Source organism: Spinacia oleracea, chromosome 6 (assembly GCF_020520425.1).
Source record: "Spinacia oleracea cultivar Varoflay chromosome 6, BTI_SOV_V1, whole genome shotgun sequence".
Lineage (NCBI taxonomy): Eukaryota > Viridiplantae > Streptophyta > Magnoliopsida > Caryophyllales > Amaranthaceae > Spinacia > Spinacia oleracea.
In genome coordinates this window covers 42504225-42524187 of record NC_079492.1, presented here as the reverse complement: position 1 = coordinate 42524187, position 19963 = coordinate 42504225, and the positions used below count along the sequence as shown (strand labels likewise).

The following is a 19963-nucleotide window of genomic DNA, read 5'->3' as shown; positions in this document are numbered from 1 at the left end:
GTAAAACATAAGGGTTGAACATTTATCATATATGAAATGAATTTTCATATTCCATTTAATCTTGGTTTAGTATTAAATGATGAGTCCCTTCAATTTGACGATATATTCAAGATGGACTGTCAGGACCAGTCCTGTGACTAAAAAATGTCTATCAAGTGAACTTGAATGTCAAAAGTTGAAAATGGTCCCTGGTCGGAGTTTTCTATAAAATTGAACGCATAGAAAACGTTAGACGACTAGAATGCAGAATGACTAGTAGTTCTGTTTCTTGAACTATGTGGACATGGCAATGTCATAATCATTTGCATAGATACTTACTTTGGGAAGACTAGTATCGGACAGACCTATGAAACTTTACTGTAAGAGATAAAAATCTGTCATAAGTAAATTTCATTAAAATTATTAGATACTAAATCCTCAATACCTAAGTGATTTTAGATTACTTGTTTGAGAATTGGTTGCTTTGACGTTGACCAACCGTCGCACCGTAAAAGGAGGCTATAAAGGCAACGCTCAGGTAATCACCTATCAAACGAAGTCTAATCTCAAGATCGCAAGATTGGGATTGTCCTCCCATAAATCGGGATGAGATGCTTAAAAGTTGTACAAGGCCACTCGGAGAGCTAGAAACTGTGAAATTCATGGCCGTGCTCGGATGAATCATAGGCTATGATTATCTGTTTATTTGATCAGTTGAACTCTGAAACCGAGAAACACCTCTGGACATAATAAGGATGACAACTCTTACCTTATGTTCAAGAGCAAGCATCGAGCGACAAAGGAATTAGGAAATGCACACTTGTCCCTAAGGACAAGTGGGAGACTGAAGGAAATAATGCCCTTGGTCCAAGTATGCATTCAATGTTAAGTCTAATAAATGCGGTTCAGTATTAATTAACAAGTTAATAATTCAGTGAGATCAAGTGAACTGAATGCCTAGCTAGAGGCCGCTTCAGTTCAAGTGGAATTAATGATATTAATCCACAGCTTACTCTTGACTGAACCCGTAGGGTCACACAAATAGTACGTAAACGGATCAAGTATTTAACGGCATTAAATACTCTATCTATGGATATTCGGAATCGACGGATCTTGGTTTCAGTGGGAGCTGAGATCGTCACAAGCAAGTGAATACTCCGGAAACGATGATATTGCCGGAAACGGAAATATGGATCGTATCGGAAATATAAATATTATTCAAGTCGTAGATGTTGCCGGAAACGGAAACATGGTACGTATCGGAAAATATTATCGGAAATGGAAATATTGCCGGAATCGGAAATATTGCCGGAAACGGAAATATTGTCTGAATCGGAAATATTATCGGAAACGAAAATATTAAATATGTGTTCGAAACGGAAATTAATTCCGGAATCGGAAATATTAAATATTGTTCGTATCGGAAATGAATTCCGGAACCGGGAATTTAATCGGAAGCGTATCGTACGAATTAGCATCGGACGAGGCCTGCCGAAAGAAGGCCCAGCACGAAGCCGGGCCATCGCCCAGCAAGCAAGACGCACGCCAACACGCACAACCCATGGCAGCGCCAGGCCCACCGCAAGGCAGGCCAAGCGCGCCAAGGCATGGCTGCGTAGCGTGGGCCAAGCGCACGCGCATGGGCGGCCCTCGTGGCTGCCGTGCGTGTGTGTGTTTGTGTCCATGCACAATTCCTAAATCTATTATGATTTGGTGTATGATTAAATTCCTATTCCTAAAAGGATTATTTAATTGATTAGAGTCCTTGTAGGATTCTAAGTTTAATTAAATCGTATCCTACTAGGATTCCAATTCCCTTTCCAAACCTCTATAAATAAAGGCCTAGGGTCATATTTTATGCACATGGGATTGAAGTATTCTAAGGGTAAGTTTTGGAAGAAAAATAAGCCAAACACTTGCAAACACTTAACCGAATTTCCTAGTAACCTTAAGGGCGATTCTAGTTGGTCTAACTTGAGGGGGATCCGGACGTACTGTGGACTATCTACGGAGGGACGACATTTGGAGTCCTAAAGGCTTGTTCTTGTTCGGTTCGGGCGCAGCTAGGGAGGGCACGCTACAAAGTGTATGCTCCTAAATTATGCTAAATGATTATGTGTAAATAATATGTTTCCTGGCATTAAGGTTTTTCCGCATGATTTATGTTTTGTCATATGTATCATAACCTAACAGGATGCGGGTTCGATTCGGTTAAAAGTTATCGGATGCAAATTGGGTTACGGGTCTCTTCAGGTTGCTAGCGTTTAGGGTCCGGGTCTTCAATTCACGGGTCAAAGCAGATTTCGGATCAACAATGGATCGATTCGATTCGGTTTTGGCATGACTATTTCTCGGATATATTATGTTTTAGGTCGATTTTCGAGTCGGGCCACTTTTTAGCAGCCATACTTGTATGCACCTGGTCAGTGGCGGATTTTAGACCAAAAAATTACAGGAGATTTGATTTCCAACCTCTTATCCACAATATAAGTACTAAACCACTATTTCATGACTTTTTATAGGTATACATTGAACAATATATCATTTTATAAGAGTCTTGCTCAGTCCCACCTTTTAAAAGATTTGTCTCTGCAGTCGATATATAATAAATTTATTGTATATTGGTGTAATTTTTACCAATTTTTTTTTATATTTTAATATATTTGAATTACTTTTTTATATTAATATGTTGGTAACTTTCATACATGTCAATGCACAATTTTGATCGTTAATATCTTAGATTTTTATTCAAGCAAAATTTATAAAAAGTTAATATTTTGAAAATACGTATTGAGAAAAATCTAACTATGTTTTATCTGACATATAAATAACCAACAATAGTTAAAATAAAATATGTGAATAGTGTAAAAAAAACCAAATGTTGCAAGTAGTTATGAACGGAGGAACTATATTTATGGATAAACTTTTTAAAGGGTCTCATGTTTATATTTATGAATGACTTTGAAGGGATAATATTTAAGGAAACTTCTCAATGGTAGCCTTATACAATTGCAATGTCTCAATGGTATCCAAAAAAATATATTATTATCATCGGTAGCCTCGTGTTTATATAGCGTGCTTTACGATATTTATTGTACACCGGCCTTAACTAAGAGTTTGTTGAAAGTTCAATGTATAAGGTTATAAACAATCTAATTGCATGCCGAAAAATCATAAATTTCCAGAATCCAAATTAATTGCACATAATCAGTTAGCATAGTTCATATTACATACTATGTGATGCGTTCCTTCCCGTGCTGCTCCGAACCGAACAAGAACAAGTATAGAGCTCCAAATGTCGCCCCTTCGTAGATAGTCCACAACACGTTTGGTCCCGCCTTAGGTTCAACCAACTAGGATATAATCTAAGGTATTATGCACTCAGGATCTCACTTTAAGTGATAGGCAAAAGTATTGAACTTATCGTATATTCAAGTAGTGTATAAAATATGTCACCTACGGTCATATTTATAGTGCATGGATTATTCTAGAGTATCACAAATCTCAAGCTTATTAGGATTAGGATACTAGGATTAGGGACGACTTAGGAAACTAGAAATTATAGTTAGATTAGAAATATAATTCTAATCCTAGCATAAATTGGTTAACTTACGGCCCGAGTAACTTGCATAGTGAAGGAAATAATGCCCTTGGTCCAAGTATGCATTCTATGTTAAGTCTAATAAATGCGGTTCAGTATTAATTAACAAGTTAATAATTCAGTGAGATCAAGTGCGCTGAATGCCTAGCTAGAGGCCGCTTCAGTTCAAGTGGAATTAATGATATTAATCCACAGCTTACTCTTGACTGAACCCGTAGGGTCACACAAATAGTACGTAAACGGATCAAGTATTTAATGGCATTAAATACTCTATCTATGGATATTCGGAATTGACGGATCTTGGTTTCAGTGGGAGCTGAGATCGTCACAGGCAAGAAATGAATACTCCGGAAACGATGATATTACCGGAAACGGAAATATGGATCGTATCGGAAATATAAATATTATCCAAGTCGTAGATGTTGCCGGAAACGGAAACATGGTACGTATCGGAAAATATTATCGGAAATGGAAATATTACCAGAATCGGAAATATTACCGGAAACGGAAATATTGTCAGAATCGGAAATATTACCGGAATCAGAAAATAATTCCGGAAACGGAAATATTAAATATTTGTTCGAAACGGAAATTAATTCCGGAATCGGAAATGTTAAATATTGTTCGTATCGGAAATGAATTCCGGAATCCGAAATTTAATCGGAAGCGTATCGTACGAATAAGCATCGGACGAGGCCTGCCGGACGAGGGCCCAGCACGAAGCCAGGCCATCGCCCAGCAAGCCAAGCGCGCCACACAAACAGCCATGCCAGGCCCAGCAAGCCGTGGCAGCGCGCACAGCGCGCGCAGCGCGCGCGGGTGCTTGCGTGGGCTTGTGGCTCGCGCAGGCCTCGCTGCGTGGGCTGCTGCTCGCACGCACGCATGGGCGGCCCATCGTGGCTGCCGTGTGTGTGTGCGTAAGTGTTTGTGTTCGTGCACGTTTCCTAAAACGTGCAGAGTTCGATTAATGATTAAATTCCTAATTCTATTTGATAAATTAATTAAATTAGAGTTCTTGTAGGATTCTAGGTTTAATTAATTTGTATCTGAATAGGATTCCAATTCCCTTTCCATACCCCTATAAATATGTGGCCTGGGTTCACAATTTATAACGAGTTTCAAAGTATTCAAAGTGAGTTTTTGAGAGAAAAATTCAGCTACACATCTTGCTCAAAAGTGCCGAAAATTCTAGTACCTTAAGGGCGATTCTAGTTGGTCAATCTTAAGGCGGATCCGGACGTGCTGTGGACTATCTACGGAGGGACGACACTTGGAGTCCTAAAGACTTGTTCTTGCTCGGTTCGGGCGCAGCTAGGGAGGGCACGCAACAAAGAGTATGCATCTAAATTATGCTATATGATTATGTGTAAATAATATGTAATCCTGGGTTAATGGTTGTTTCCGCATGATTTATGTAATATCATATGTATCATAACCTAACAGTGGTATCACGAGCCCCTTATTATTTTCATAATCTAATTTGCATAAACATGGTTAAATATTAAAAATTTGCAAGAATTAAAAGGGGTGATTAATTTTCGTAATTGTTAATTAATTGCAAATTGCGTTTATTTAATTATACGTACGCAGTTTTTCGGCAGTTTCTTCGTTACTCATCCAAATCGAGTGATTTTTGTGTCAATTCCGCATGTAAAAGGCATTCTAAAATTTTGACAAAAATAGTTTTTTTCTGCCGAACCCAGAATTCTCAAATTCGAAGCCTAACTATGACTTTTTCGAAGGTTTTAGTTTTTCGAATGCAAAATTTCGTAAATTTAAGATGTTAAATTAAATATTTGCGATTCTTGTTGATAAATCTTGAATTTTTGATTGACCTACTGTATATGTTTAACAAGTTTGAATGCCTAGCCTTGTTAATTATGCAATCTAATTTGTAATTATGATTAATTTGTTGAAAATTAGAATAATTTAGAATTAATTTGATTTTCATAATTAATTATAATTTAATTAGAAACCTATGATTAAAAACCACCATAAAAATTGTAAATTTATGATAAATTTTAAATTTTTATGACCTAGACTTGAATCCATGTAAATCGGAAATCAATTGAATAATAAATTTTCGATTTTTCGCCCTAAAATTATGAAATTAATAATATTTATTAATTTGTCATTAATTTTATAAATTTTAAATTTTTTATGCGATTCGTTCATATAACTTGCACGCACAAAGCAATGGACGCTTCGTGTTACCCTTAAGGGGTGTTGTATAGTGCGGGCATGCGACGACGAGCAAGGGAGCTCGTCGCCCGTGCGGCACGAATGCAATGAGCAAGGGCGTAGTGCACGAGCACAAGGCAGCAGCCCTGCCTTGTGTCGTGGGCCACGAGCAATGGACGAATGGGCATGGGCGAAGGGCGAGCCAAGGCAGTCGCGTGTGGGCAGCAAGCGAGCTGCGCCACAACGCGCACTGCCTCGCGCAAGAGCGCGCAGCCTCGCGCGCAGCGAGCGCAAGCTCGCGTGCCACGAGCGCTGCGCCCAGCGTTGCTCGCGCGCACAGCGAGCGATGTCGCGCGCCCAGCGAGCGATGGCTCGCACGCACAGCGAGCGATGTCGCGCGCCCAGCGAGCGATGGCTCGCACGCACAGCGAGCGATGTCGCGCGCCCAGCGAGCGATGTCGCGCGCCCAGCGAGCGATGTCGCGCGCCCAGCGAGCGATATCGCGCGCACAGCGAGCGATGGCTCGCGTGCGACGAGCGCTGGCGCGCGCGCAGCGTGCGATGGCTTGCGATGGAGATGCAGCAGCTATGCGACAAGCGCATGGGCTGCGCGCACATGGCCAGCGATGGCTGTGTGCGTGCGGCCCATGGGCGTGCAATGCGTAGGGTGTTTGCGTTACGATTAGATCGTTTTGAATGTTTAATTTGAAAATTTCAGTTCACGTAATTTTAATTAATTTTAAAATTAATAATTTAAATTATTTTCTTGGATTTTAATTTTGAATATTGTAATTATAATAAATGTTATTTATTCTAATTATTTTACTAAAATTAAAATCATGAATTAATTTAAATAACGACTGAAATTAAATTAAACTTTTTGGATTCAATTATAAATTTATATGAGCTTTAAATTTTAATTAAATTTGTATGTTTCCGGTTAGACTAGAAATACATTTTTATGTTTAAAATTAGTAAAGCATATGAATTTATTGGTTTAAGTGGGAGCGCTTTTTAGTCATAAACTCTTGATTAGGTCTACAAATCCTTAAGGTTAAAACAACTTGATTAGAATTAATAAGGACTGAATAATTGGTAGATTATTGGTGCCCTTGATTAATTGTTGCAAATGTTTACGTGATGCATAATGTGTTTTACTAACCAGCTATGTGGGCCATTCATGATAATGAATGGGTGAATGGTATATATTGTATATGTACTGTTTTGCAGGTTATGAAGTGACTAGTATGGCCCAAATAGGATAGAAAATATGGTCTGCGTACCATTAATTTGAATGTAATTGGTCTGAAGTACCAAAGTTATTTTTCAATTCAAATATGGTCTGCGTACCATCAAATAGTTGTAATTAGTTATAGCTTATCCTATTTGAAGAAAATGGTGCCTCCCACGGAGATTTTCAAGACGGACTTTGAAGTTAAAGCTTCGAGATGAAGTCGGGCCATACTAGATCACAAATATCTTATGCATGTTTTAAGTTATTTATTGCTTTTAAATATGTCTTAAAATGCATGAGATCAAAAGCTTGATTATGTTGCATGATTAAGGATTTTAGTTCACTTAAAATCTAACCAACATAGTAAGAGCCTTAAGTTCCAAACTTAAAAATTGAGTTAAAAGGTGCCATGCCAAAATATACACTTGCTTGGATATCCTTTACATCAATCTAGTAATAGTTTTCGCTCAGCGAGGTGTTACTTATTGGTCCTAAAGGGGCAAGGTACACAAATAATTGTGAGTACATGTTAGTTTTGGTGAAACTCAACGATATAAGTAAGGAGTCCTTTTATGTCGTGGCAAAATCGATAGGTTTACCTAATAGGTTCTTAGACGTACCTATCAACCAAGAGTAGTTTCTAGACTATTAGCAAAAGGCTTTTGCTTACCTAAGATGTTTTAGGATTAAGTCGACAAACTGTGCTTAGTTCTTCAATGATTTTAGGATCTTGGAATCATTTTATTCACACCTGCCGGAACAATAAAATCGAATAAAATGCTAATAACTTGTTTGAATTGCATGGTTGCTTTAATTTCAAGTTATTATTCATGATAAATGTTTAGACTTTGCATGCTTCAATGTATGTTTTAATTATTTTTTATAATTAAATATCTTGCACTGCAATAAATCCTTTTAGAAAGGTAACAGTAAATTTCCTCGATTGGTAGTGAATCCAAGAACGATTCACGGAAAGGAGAGAAAGTGAGTAATTTAAAATGTACGTTTCTTATATCGACTTTTATGGTTGTTTTCGAATATCAAAATCGAATGGCAAACCAATTGGTGCTTGTGAATTCAAAATACAATGTAGTTTTGAGATCATAAAGCATTGAGTTTAATACGCTCAGCTTTACCAATGGTTAACAACCTAATATCTTTGTCCATTTAATTCTCGAATGAGTCTAGTCCCTAGACATTCGAATAGATAGATGCTTAGAGAACTTTAGAAGCTTCTGGTAAGATCATCCAGTTGAAATATAATGTTCAACATAAATTAAAATGGTAAGAACTTTGTTGTAGTGACATTGGACATGTCTAAACAAAGTATAAAAGTCAACACTAAAGATTCAATTCTTAAGACTATAAGAAAGGGTACAAGAAATAGGAAAACAGAGGAACAAATGAAAGGAATTTACGATTCCGTTTATACCTATAAATTTATGTTTAAAGAGAAGTGACCTAGCAATCAAACTTCCTTGGTATCATATACCGCTTGAGGTTCTTACTTCGGTAATAACTCAAACAATGGAAGCTAGGATACACTAATGACCTACAAGTGGGAAATGAAGCATGGAAATGCTACATTAGTTGTAGGGTCATCTAGTTTGTTTTAAGTCCTTTCAAAGGCTGGAACTTAATGGCTATTTTGTTCCATAATCAGCATACCTAAATTTCTGTTTTTCAAACACAGAAAGACTCACATTCAAGAAAAACAAAACAATGTTTGTTTGTTTATTTGAGTGAAATGGTCAATTACGGGTTGAGTCAAATATGCTTGATTAAAACAAACAACTCTTTAACAATAAAAACTTTACTAGGTTCAAATCAATCCCTTGATTTGAGTTCCACTAATCTTTGGCATTGTTGCTTAGACCATGTCAACAAGTTAACATTCACAAGCTCTATTTTAATGGACTTTTGAAAGTTGGTTGATTTCTAGATCAACTTAAGACAAGCTAGTCTTACTTGTTGAAAGTAACAAAGAATATGAACTATTGTTAGAACGCCTAGACAATAGAGTTCAAAGCTAAAGAAAGGTTTTATGACTTTATTATTTCACACAGATTTGAGTGAATATAGGTTTATTTACTCAATGTGATATAAGTTTGAATCTGTTTGGCTAGTTCAAAGATTCAGAAGTATAAATCCCACTTGGTAAGAAATCATAAAGATCTAGGTTAGATCATGTTGATGATTACTTAAATCAAGAATGATCATCAATGATTGTGTAGTAAAATTCACAATCTAGCTCCATAAGATATGGCATATCTAAGTTGGAATGATCGAAGTCGATTCGTACTTGATTCGATCAATGATGGATCATAAAGACTTTTCCTTTAAATTCTAAAACAAAATGCTCAACTACCACCAAACTAAACTAAATTCGTCAAAGCTATAGAAAAGAAATTTCAGAATATCTTTTCGATAATATATATCTAGAGAGTTGCTAAACTCAGTGGGAGCTTAGTGTTTGTTATTCAACAAACTAAGGCCCAAGTATAGATATATGTTTCATTGTGATTTATTCAAATGAGACACAAGGGTATTGTTTCTACCACGAATTTTTGAGAACATAATGTTTGTTTGCTCGAAATAATGTCCTTTTGGAGATTCGTTTCCAAAATGACAAGTGGGAGAAAATAGACCTCGAAAGTTTTCGAGGCTAACAACAAACATAAACGGACATTCCGAAGGCTTTTCGAAGTGCTTCAGAAAATCCGAACTTATTCTTTAAGGACTTTAGAAGTGGCTTTAAAGAATAGACATCTCTTAGAAGACTTTACAAGGGCTTCAAGGAGAACAGAATATTCAAAGGACTTTCAAGTGGCTATTGATATTCTATTGTTTGATGATCTATACCCTAGTAGGCATAGAGTTCAAGTCACTGGAACTATGAGATTCTTCTATTAGATAGTGAAGAAACATGGAGTTCAGGTCACTATGCAATTCTTCTATTAAATAGTGAAGAAACCTACAACTTACAGTTAAACTATTATCATGTAGATTAATGAGTTTGTGACCTGTAAGAAAGCTATGACGAAACCCAGATTTCCTAAAATGTTTAGAGGCCATATATAGACTCAAATGTTTTAAATGGTTAGAGGCCATAAAACATACTCAATGTTTTGATGACAAAATTGAAATTTTGTTGATTTGCAAGAATAGTTTCACACCTATTGGTTGCAAGTTTGTTTTAAGGATAAAAACCATCAAACATGGAATTATGTTCACACACAAAGCTAGATTAGTTGCTAAAGGTTACAAGCAAATTCATGGCATGGATTGTGTTGAAACCTCATGCAAAATCGTAATGCTTAAGTCTATAATTCAAGCAATGATTGCATATTGGTACATATGGCAATTGGATGACAAAACGTATTCCTCAATCAAATGTTGGAATATAATATGTACATGGAATGTCATAGGATTTGTGGATCCAAATAAATGCTTGAAAAGAAAGCTAGCTTAGGAAATCTAAGTACAGATTTAAGCAAGCAATTGGGAATTGGAATTGTATTTTAGTGAAGCTAATAAGTATTTTAGTTTCATAAAATATACATGATTCTTATAGAGATATAAGAAGTTTAGTGGGAGTACGTAAAACTTAATTGGTCCTATATGTATCACACACATATCTCTCTATTGTGAAATAACATTCAAATACTAATGACTTAGATTTGAAATTATTCATCAATGATGGACCATGGCGAAACTTAGTACATACTGGGTATTAAGATCTATTTACAAAGATCTTATGATATTGTTTTGGATTAAGTAATGGCATTTACTAAAACAAACACGAAAGACTCCATTGGAAATATTCGACCCATATGAATAAATCTAAGTAAAGGATGTTTGAACTATGTATAAGCATTTACTAAGTTAAACATCAAAGAATCTAAGTAAGATTCTTAAACCTATATTATATGTCAAAGAATTTAGCTGGATTTAGTATCTACTGAAACTAGATGAGCTAAAGTTACATGAATAGAATTCAATTGGGAATTATTCTGCAAAAGAATTTATCATGTATGATATAATATGAGGTTCGCCAAAAACGTATCGTATGACTTTAGCCATGACGAACATATACCAATCTCTATTGATCTAAGTAAAGATCAACTAGATTGAGATCAAGAATACTTATGGTACTTGAAAAGGTACATAGGAATAGTTCTTGATTCAAGGAAATAAAGATATGCTAAATATTGATGCTACACGCATAAACACTGGCAAAGGATCAAGCAAGACCCTTTGGAGTTAACCATTGATAAGGACGAGCTATAGAGAATCGTGTTTTGAAATGGCAACATGGATTGGAGACCATGAGTTGTTGCGTGGGAAATTAAATATTAATTTCTATGTTCTAAGATACAACTGGAAAGTAATCCACATATCTGTGAACTGCTTGGATAACTAAATCTAAACAAAGCATCACTAGCAACCTAAACAGTTGAAGTAAAAGTACTTATTGCCTAAGAAGCAATAAAACAGGGTTGTTTGTTTATGTTAAAGAGTTCTTCACTGAACTTGGGTAGATCATATGTCTTCTGACTTGATGGTTCTTCATTGCAAAATGCGTAGAACTACTCTTGTATCTAGAAGGAATAGATCACAAAATAAACACACTCAAAAGATCTTATCATCATATCTCGAAGAACATTCGATGAAAAGGATATTAAGATTGGCAAAGCATGATAACTAAACCTATGCAACAAGTGAGAAGCAACACTTACATTGTAGCACTGGAAATCAAGCATAGCTTTGAAATTCCATGAACTGTTTTAAAAGATGGGTTTGAGGCCCGTGGTTGTAAAACATTGGGGTTGAACATTTATCATATATGAAATGTGTTTTCATATTCCATTTAATCTTGGTTTAGTATTAAATGATGAGTCCCTGCAATTTGACAATATATTCAAGATAGACTGTCAGGACCAGTCCTTTGACTAAGAAATGTCTATCAAGTGAACTTGAATGTCAAAAGTTGAAAATGGTCCCTAGTCGGAGTTTTCTATAAAATTGGACGCATAGAAAACGTTAGACGATTAGAATGCAAGATGACTAGTAGTTCTGTTTCTTGAACTATGTGGACATGGCAATGTCATAATCATTTGCATAGATACTTACTTTGGGAAGACTAGTATCGGACAAGACCTATGAAACTTTACTGTAAGAGATGAAAATTTGTCATAAGTAAATTTCATTAAAATTATTAGACACTAAATCCTCAATACCTGAGTGATTTGAGATTACTTGTTTGAGAACTGGTTGCTTTGACGTTGACCAACCGTCGCACCGTAAAAGGAGGCTATAAAGGCAACGCTCAGGTAATCACCTATCAAACGAAGTCTAATCTCAAGATCGCAAGATTGGGATTGTCCTCCCATAAATCGGGATGAGATGCTTAAAAGTTGTGCAAGGCCACTCGGAGAGCTAGAAACTGTGAAATGCATGGCCGTGCTCGGATGAATCATAGGCTATGATTATCTGTTTATTTGATCAGTTGAACTCTGAAACCGAGGAACACCTCTGGACATAATAAGGATGACAACTCTTACCTTATGTTCAAGAGCAAGCATCGAGCGACAAAGGAATTAGGAAATGCACACTTGTCCCTAAGGACAAGTGGGAGACTGAAGGAAATAATGCCCTTGGTCCAAGTATGCATTCTATGTTAAGTCTAATAAATGCGGTTCAGTATTAATTAACAAGTTAATAATTCAGTGAGATCAAGTGAGCTGAATGCCTAGCTAGAGGCCGCTTCAGTTCAAGTGGAATTAATGATATTAATCCACAGCTTACTCTTGACTGAACCCGTAGGGTCACACAAATAGTACGTAAACGGATCAAGTATTTAATGGCATTAAATACTCTATCTATGGATATTCGGAATTGACGGATCTTGGTTTCAGTGGGAGCTGAGATCGTCACAGGCAAGAAATGAATACTCCGGAAACGATGATAGTACCGGAAACGGAAATATGGATCGTATCGGAAATATAAATATTATCCAAGTCGTAGATGTTGCTGGAAACGGAAACATGGTACGTATCGGAAAATATTATCGGAAATGGAAATATTACCAGAATCGGAAATATTGCCGGAAACGGAAATATTGTCAGAATCGGAAATATTACCGGAATCGGAAAATAATTCCGGAAACGGAAATATTAAATATTTGTTCGAAACGGAAATTAATTCCGGAATCGGAAATGTTAAATATTGTTCGTATCGGAAATTTAATCGGAAGCGTATCGTACGAATAAGCATCGGACGAGGCCTGCCGGACGAGGGCCCAGCACGAAGCCAGGCCATCGCCCAGCAAGCCAAGCGCGCCACACAAACAGCCACGCCAGGCCCAGCGCAAGGCCAGGCCCAGCAGGCCGTGGCAGCGCGCACAGCGCGCGCAGCGCGCGCGGGTGCTCTCGTGGGCTTGTGGCTCGCGCAGGCCTCGCTGCGTGGGCTGCTGCTCGCACGCACGCATGGGCGGCCCATCGTGGCTGCCGTGTGTGTGTGCGTAAGTGTTTGTGTTCGTGCACGTTTCCTAAAACGTGCAGAGTTCGATTAATGATTAAATTCCTAATTCTATTTGATAAATTAATTAAATTAGAGTTCTTGTAGGATTCTAGGTTTAATTAATTTGTATCTGAATAGGATTCCAATTCCCTTTCCATACCCCTATAAATATGTGGCCTGGGTTCACAATTTATAACGAGTTTCAAAGTATTCAAAGTGAGTTTTTGAGAGAAAGATTCAGCTACACATCTTGCTCAAAAGTGCCGAAAATTCTAGTACCTTAAGGGCGATTCTAGTTGGTCAATCTTAAGGCGGATCCGGACGTGCTGTGGACTATCTACGGAGGGACGACACTTGGAGTCCTAAAGACTTGTTCTTGCTCGGTTCGGGCGCAGCTAGGGAGGGCACGCAACAAAGAGTATGCATCTAAATTATGCTATATGATTATGTGTAAATAATATGTAATCCTTGGTTAATGGTTGTTTCCGCATGATTTATGTAATATCATATGTATCATAACCTAACACATAGCAAGTATTACTTAGCGCACAAGTAAACGAGACTTTGCCCAAGCACGCGGCCAGGCCAAATAGGCGCAAGCCCATGGGTGCGGTCTGGCCTTGCGTGTGCACTGGCGCTGGCCTGCTTCCTTGCGGGCTGGCGTTGTGCTGCAATGCTTGGCCTCGCGGCATAGGCCCATGGGAGTTGACCTTAACGCTAGCGTTGGGCCGACTTGTGCTGGCCCACGCGCTGGCGCTTTGGCCGACCTTCATGTTTCCGATTTGTTTTGCGACAAATTTTCTGATTCTGACAATATTTACATTTTCGGCAATATTTCCGATTCGAATATTTTCAATTTCGCCAATATTTCCATTATCAATAATATTTCCATCACCCGTATCCATCCGCTTCACCTAGTCTAACTGTCACCCGACTTACCAACAAACCGCATTTTGTCCATCCATCCCCTCTTTAGCTATATGTATACTCCCTCTGTATTTATTTAAGAGATACACTTGGCCGGACTCGGGTATTAAGAAGAAGAATTGAATGAAATAAAATAATAAAGCAAGTGGAGTTGGGTAGATATTTTAATAAGTAAACAAGTGGGGACCATGTCATTTTGGGGGGTGGGAGGTGAAGTGGGTTTCTGAAATTATTTGTTTAATAGGATTATGAGTCATAGGGTAAATTAGATGTATTATTTAATTAGATGGTGGGGTTGATAAATTACTAAAAATGGCAAGTGTACGTATCTCTTAAATAAATACGGCCGGAAAAGGCAAGTGTATCCCTTAAATAAATACGGAGGGAGTATATATATTCTTCGGGGTATAACTTAAGGCTGGGCCGGATGTGGATCCAAGTGTTGTAGTGATCGAAGCCCGTGTATTCCTATTGTCTAATAAGTAATGCTCTCTCTATTCCATATTATATACTACCTTCATTTCATTAATTTATTTACGATTTGAAATATGTGCTTCACAATCAAAACTTTGACTATAAATTCTCACTAATATATCTATAAAAAATTATCATGAGATATCTTGTTAGATTCGTCTCAAAATGTATTTTATAAATAAGAAATTTTTATAATTTTTTTCCATACAGGATTTGATATATTGACGATCAAACATTACAAAGGAGTTCGTGCAAATAATAAGTGTAGAGATCTTTTTGAAACGGGGGTAGTAGTTTTTATGTTTTCCTAATTGGGAGTTACCCAATATTTTTCATGTTTCTATTTTTTGACATACACTTTTCCCACCTTTTCATAAATCATAATTGTTTTTTCTTACATAAATATTTTTTTTTTCCCCACCCAACCATCCCCACATCCACTTTATTTGTACGTTATCAATAAATATTCATCTACTTTATCTCTTTCCCCATTTAAAACACTCTCAAGTCTCAACCATTATTTTTCATAAACACTCTTCCATTCTTAATACCCGTATTTTTCTCGAAACACAAAACTAATAAAGGATGGAGGGGATAACTTGTCTTAAAAATAAGGAAGTGATAGAGCGAATAAACGAGATGAACATAGATTGATAATACTCTGTAATAGTATTAGATTCAATTTCATGATCTAACATTACAAATCCTAAGGGGCTTTATTTATTAAAAACATATATTAAAAACGATATAAGTTGCATAATAGGAGAAGTCTTAGGTGCCCCTTGGGCTATATTTCGGACATGCCAGTAACACGATTTAGTTAATGTCGACGCGATCGAAGTTGGCAGCTACGAGAGCCCGTTTATCACCAACGTGCCTAATTTCAGCGGAGGCTGAAGCACCTGTCTCTTTGTCTGTGGATTCACTGTAAGTGTCCGATTCATTCAGTTTTGTTTGAATTTCACTCCACTCCATCTTCATCAGCTTGCTAGTCTCACCGGCTTCTACATACACCTGCAAATTAAAATTATACATATATATTAGAGTTAACCATATTGTAGATTTTACACTATTCACATACATCATTAAACTAATACTTCCCCGTCCCAAAATTGATTTTAAGAAAATTGTAATATAATGTGTGGGAATTAAATTGAAATATAGTACATTGATGATTAATTTATACATATGAAAAAGAATAAAGTACACGGGGAAGGGAATGGTAACATAGTACTCCCTCCGTATTTATTTAAGGGATACACTTGCTTTTTCCGGCCGTATTTATTTAAAAGATACACTTGCCATTTTTAGTAACTTATCAACCCCACCATCTAATTAAATAATACATCTAATATACCCTATCACCCATCATCCTATTAAACAAATATTTCATAAACCCACCCCACCCTCCACCCACCAAAATGACATGGTCCCCACATATTTAATTATTAAAATATCTATCCAACCCCACTTGCTTTATTATTTTGTTTCATTCAATTATTCTTCCTAATACCCGTGTCCGGCTAAGTGTATCTCTTAAAAAAATACGGAGGGAGTACATGAATATGTTTTTAATGCATTTTTTTGCGGTCCAAAATGAGGGTAATATGAGAATTATTTTATGTTCAAATAAGGGAACATGACTATAATTATGGGACACACGATTTGGAATAGAAGGCTATAATTTTTGGACAGAGTGAGTAAGAAATAGTTCGTATTTTTTTACCTTGTTAGTTGCATGGGAGTCATCGGGTCTGTCCCAAGCCAAGAGATATCCAAGAGCAGGAGCCATCTTATCAATGGTACCATATATGATTGCACACTTGGAGCCTACAACTACTTGAAGCGGTCCTTGCGAATAAGCTCCTTCATGCACGAACGACCCATCAGCTTCTCCACCTATCATCTTAGGAGGGGTGGCCACGAATTTTCCCTGGACGTCATGGGTTTTCATATGCATTATTGGTCGAACCTGGACATTCTGCATAACACCTGTTACTACAGCCAAATGATGTTGTCCATCCTTTGCACTCTTGTTGTTATCTACAACATTTTGTGCCTTCTGCATCGCCTTTCCAATTGCTGCTTTTTGCTTGTCATTGAATTTTCCATTCATCTGAGCTTGTTGAACGGAAGCCATTGTTATGTTAATTTAGTTGACTGTTGCTAGAAAATCAACAAAAATAAAAAAAAGGGTCAGGATAACACTTCAAAACCTAGAAATTTAACATCATTATCCATTGATTATTTTAACTGAAAATATGGGCAATTGATAATTATTCGTTATAAAAAGCAGGAGAGATAAACAATTTTTTGAAAGGTGAAAAGTAGTACTCAAGAGTAGAAAACATTTTTATTTTGTTTTACCAAAATTTTCTTCCCTACACTTTACATATCTTTTTTCACCCATATATAATCTCCCATGCAATTGCATTTCTTTGCTCCGATTCATAACATTTTCTTAACCAAAACCAATCAAAAGAAAACTATTTACAATTGTATTTCCAATGAAAATTATTTAAGGTGAAGATCATTAAACCAAAAGGAGCCACAACTCAGAGGATAGAAATAAAGTATACCTTAAGTAGAAGTAGTTAAAATAAGTTTATGATTTGCAATGCACGGAAAACTATGGTTTCACCAAGTTGTATTTATAGAGGGAATTGAGGCTCAAGAGTTGTGTACTCTTCAAAATTCATACATTTCTTAGAATAAACGAATAAGAATTCTTGCATAGTAAAAGAATAATCTTCATTTACAAGCTAGATAGAATAATTTCAATGAATAAAAAATACTATATATAGAAAGTGACAAATAATACTTTATTTGTTCCTTATCTTCCCAATTTTTTGTTCCTTAGCTAGAAACGTATCAAAATGTTCGTATTTCCCCTCACATCAAGAGCAAGGGAAAAAGATTATGTAAAAAGATTATTCTACATAATTTATTTGATGGTAAAAGATTTGTTGTTCTTGCTTCCATTTTTCTTTTCTATTTTTAGTATAATGTTCTTACTTCCACTTGCACATTACTATCTCATCCGTCTAGCACTTAATTACTTTTAAGTTGTTATTCCTCCCACGTACGTGGGGTAACTCGGAAAAGGGGATGAATAAAAGGAGGATTAAAGGCATGAGATCGGGTATGTTTTAGAACTCGTGTCTTCCATTTTATTTCCTCATTCACTGTCAATTCACCAATAATTCAATATATTCATCAATCTCTTCCACTCTATCTCTCCCATTAACACTAAAATTAATTCAGTATATAATTTATACTTCCTTCGTTTTATAAATACCGCATTATTTTACTGTTACACTATTCACATTGAATCTTTGACCATCTTTTGTGATATATACATAAGAAAATATGGGTAAACTAAAATCACAAGACCTCAATAAAAATTAAAATTCAAAAGATGGCTAAACAATCGTTACATAATTGTCTGCTCTTTGAATGGTTCTTTAAACAGGTCCAGAGCTAGTTTTATTAGTTATATCAACCAAATCTTTAATATATTGCATTTCAAAACTACAACACAAAGACTAAAATGTATCTAAATAATGGGTAAAATATATGCGCACCAATTAATAAATCTAAATTTTATTTATGAAAATTTGGTATTTACTACTTTAAAAATACACCATTTTTGTATTTACTACCTTATGAAATTTTTATTTTAAATTGCTATCTTAAACTTCCAATATTTTTTGTATTTATTACCACTTTACAATGTTCTCATTTTAAAATTAAGATATCTCTTTTGTTTCTTAATCGATTAAAGCGATTCAAAGTTTATTATGTTCCTTTTTCTATATGGATTTCATTGAGAATGACATTTTAAAACAATTCATTTGATAAATCATAAATATTTTAATGTTTTACAAATAATATTTAATTCACTTTACCTTTTACAAATTGTTAAAAGCAATATCCCTATGGAATCCTTACACATAAATGAGAAAATGAATTTTGAATCACTTAAAATGATTAAGAAACGAAAGAGATATCTCACTTTTAAAATGAGAAAACTGTAAAGTGGTAGTAAATAAATAAAAGTTAAAAATTTAAGGTAGTAATTTAAAATAAAATTTTCATAAGATAGTAAATACAAAAGTGGTGTATTTTTAAGGTAGTAAATACCAAAAAAATCTTTTATTTATCACATAACTATTATATCTCCAACAATTCACCTACTATTTTAATATTTCAATACATACATTTGTTTAAAAATATTAATATCATATTACCTACAATGAACAATAACCGGGGACATCACATCTAACATATATCTAGGAGGAGGAGAGAGAAAATGTAGAGAAAATATGTGTTTTGAAACTAAGAAAGGAAACAATTAAGTGTCCGTCTCTAAGATGCTCTATTATTTAATTTTAGGGTAACTTAATTTGTAATTTAATTAGGATAACCTTCTAAATTATTACCCGGATAACCCTAAAGTAAAAAATCTAGCTCGATCCACTTACATGAAAAAAAAAGATACACGTGGATATGTCTCTACAGTATGAAGAAAACGTTATTAAAGAGTATCTCAAAATGACTCGATCTCATTTAACTTGTTGACGATAACCTCAAAGAAAGTAAAGTACTTGCATAGTTGCATGTATAATTTTGCTTGTGGGTTCAGACCATTTATGCAAAATACTTGAAGCACAATAATTTTTTTGAATATAAGCCCCCACCTAAAAACTCCCGAATCTGGAAGAAAATTCTTCAAATTAGGCCCCTTCTATTAAAAGGCATATGATGTAAAGATGGTAATGGTTCTGGTATTATTTTCTAGCTAGATGATTGGTGTGGCTCTACCAATTTAGTAACTTTGCTTAATTTCAATACCGCTAATATAAAAAATTTGGACATCACAGTTGATCATTTTATTTCTTCAGACCGTCAATGGGATATTCAAGCTCTCTCTTCTCTGGTTCCTCTAGATATAGTACATATAATTAGGAGTATTATGGTGCCTATTTCTGGTCTTATTGATGAACCTTGTGTTAGGTTATGATACATATGACAATACATAAATCA

At 35.7% G+C, this 19963-nt stretch overlaps 1 protein-coding gene across 1 annotated transcript; it reads right to left on the bottom strand.

Moving 5' to 3' along the window:
* Window positions 1-15539: 15539 nt before the first annotated feature.
* On the bottom strand, window positions 15540-17655 carry LOC110778711 (uncharacterized). Its single transcript, XM_021983264.2, has 3 exons — window positions 17497-17655; window positions 16644-17083; window positions 15540-15931 (listed from the first exon to the last, which is right to left on the bottom strand). Exons 2-3 carry the CDS (start codon window positions 17055-17057, stop codon window positions 15734-15736), a joined length of 612 nt encoding a protein of 203 aa, XP_021838956.1. The 5' UTR covers window positions 17058-17083; window positions 17497-17655; the 3' UTR covers window positions 15540-15733.
* Between the last annotated feature and the right edge of the window lie 2308 nt (window positions 17656-19963).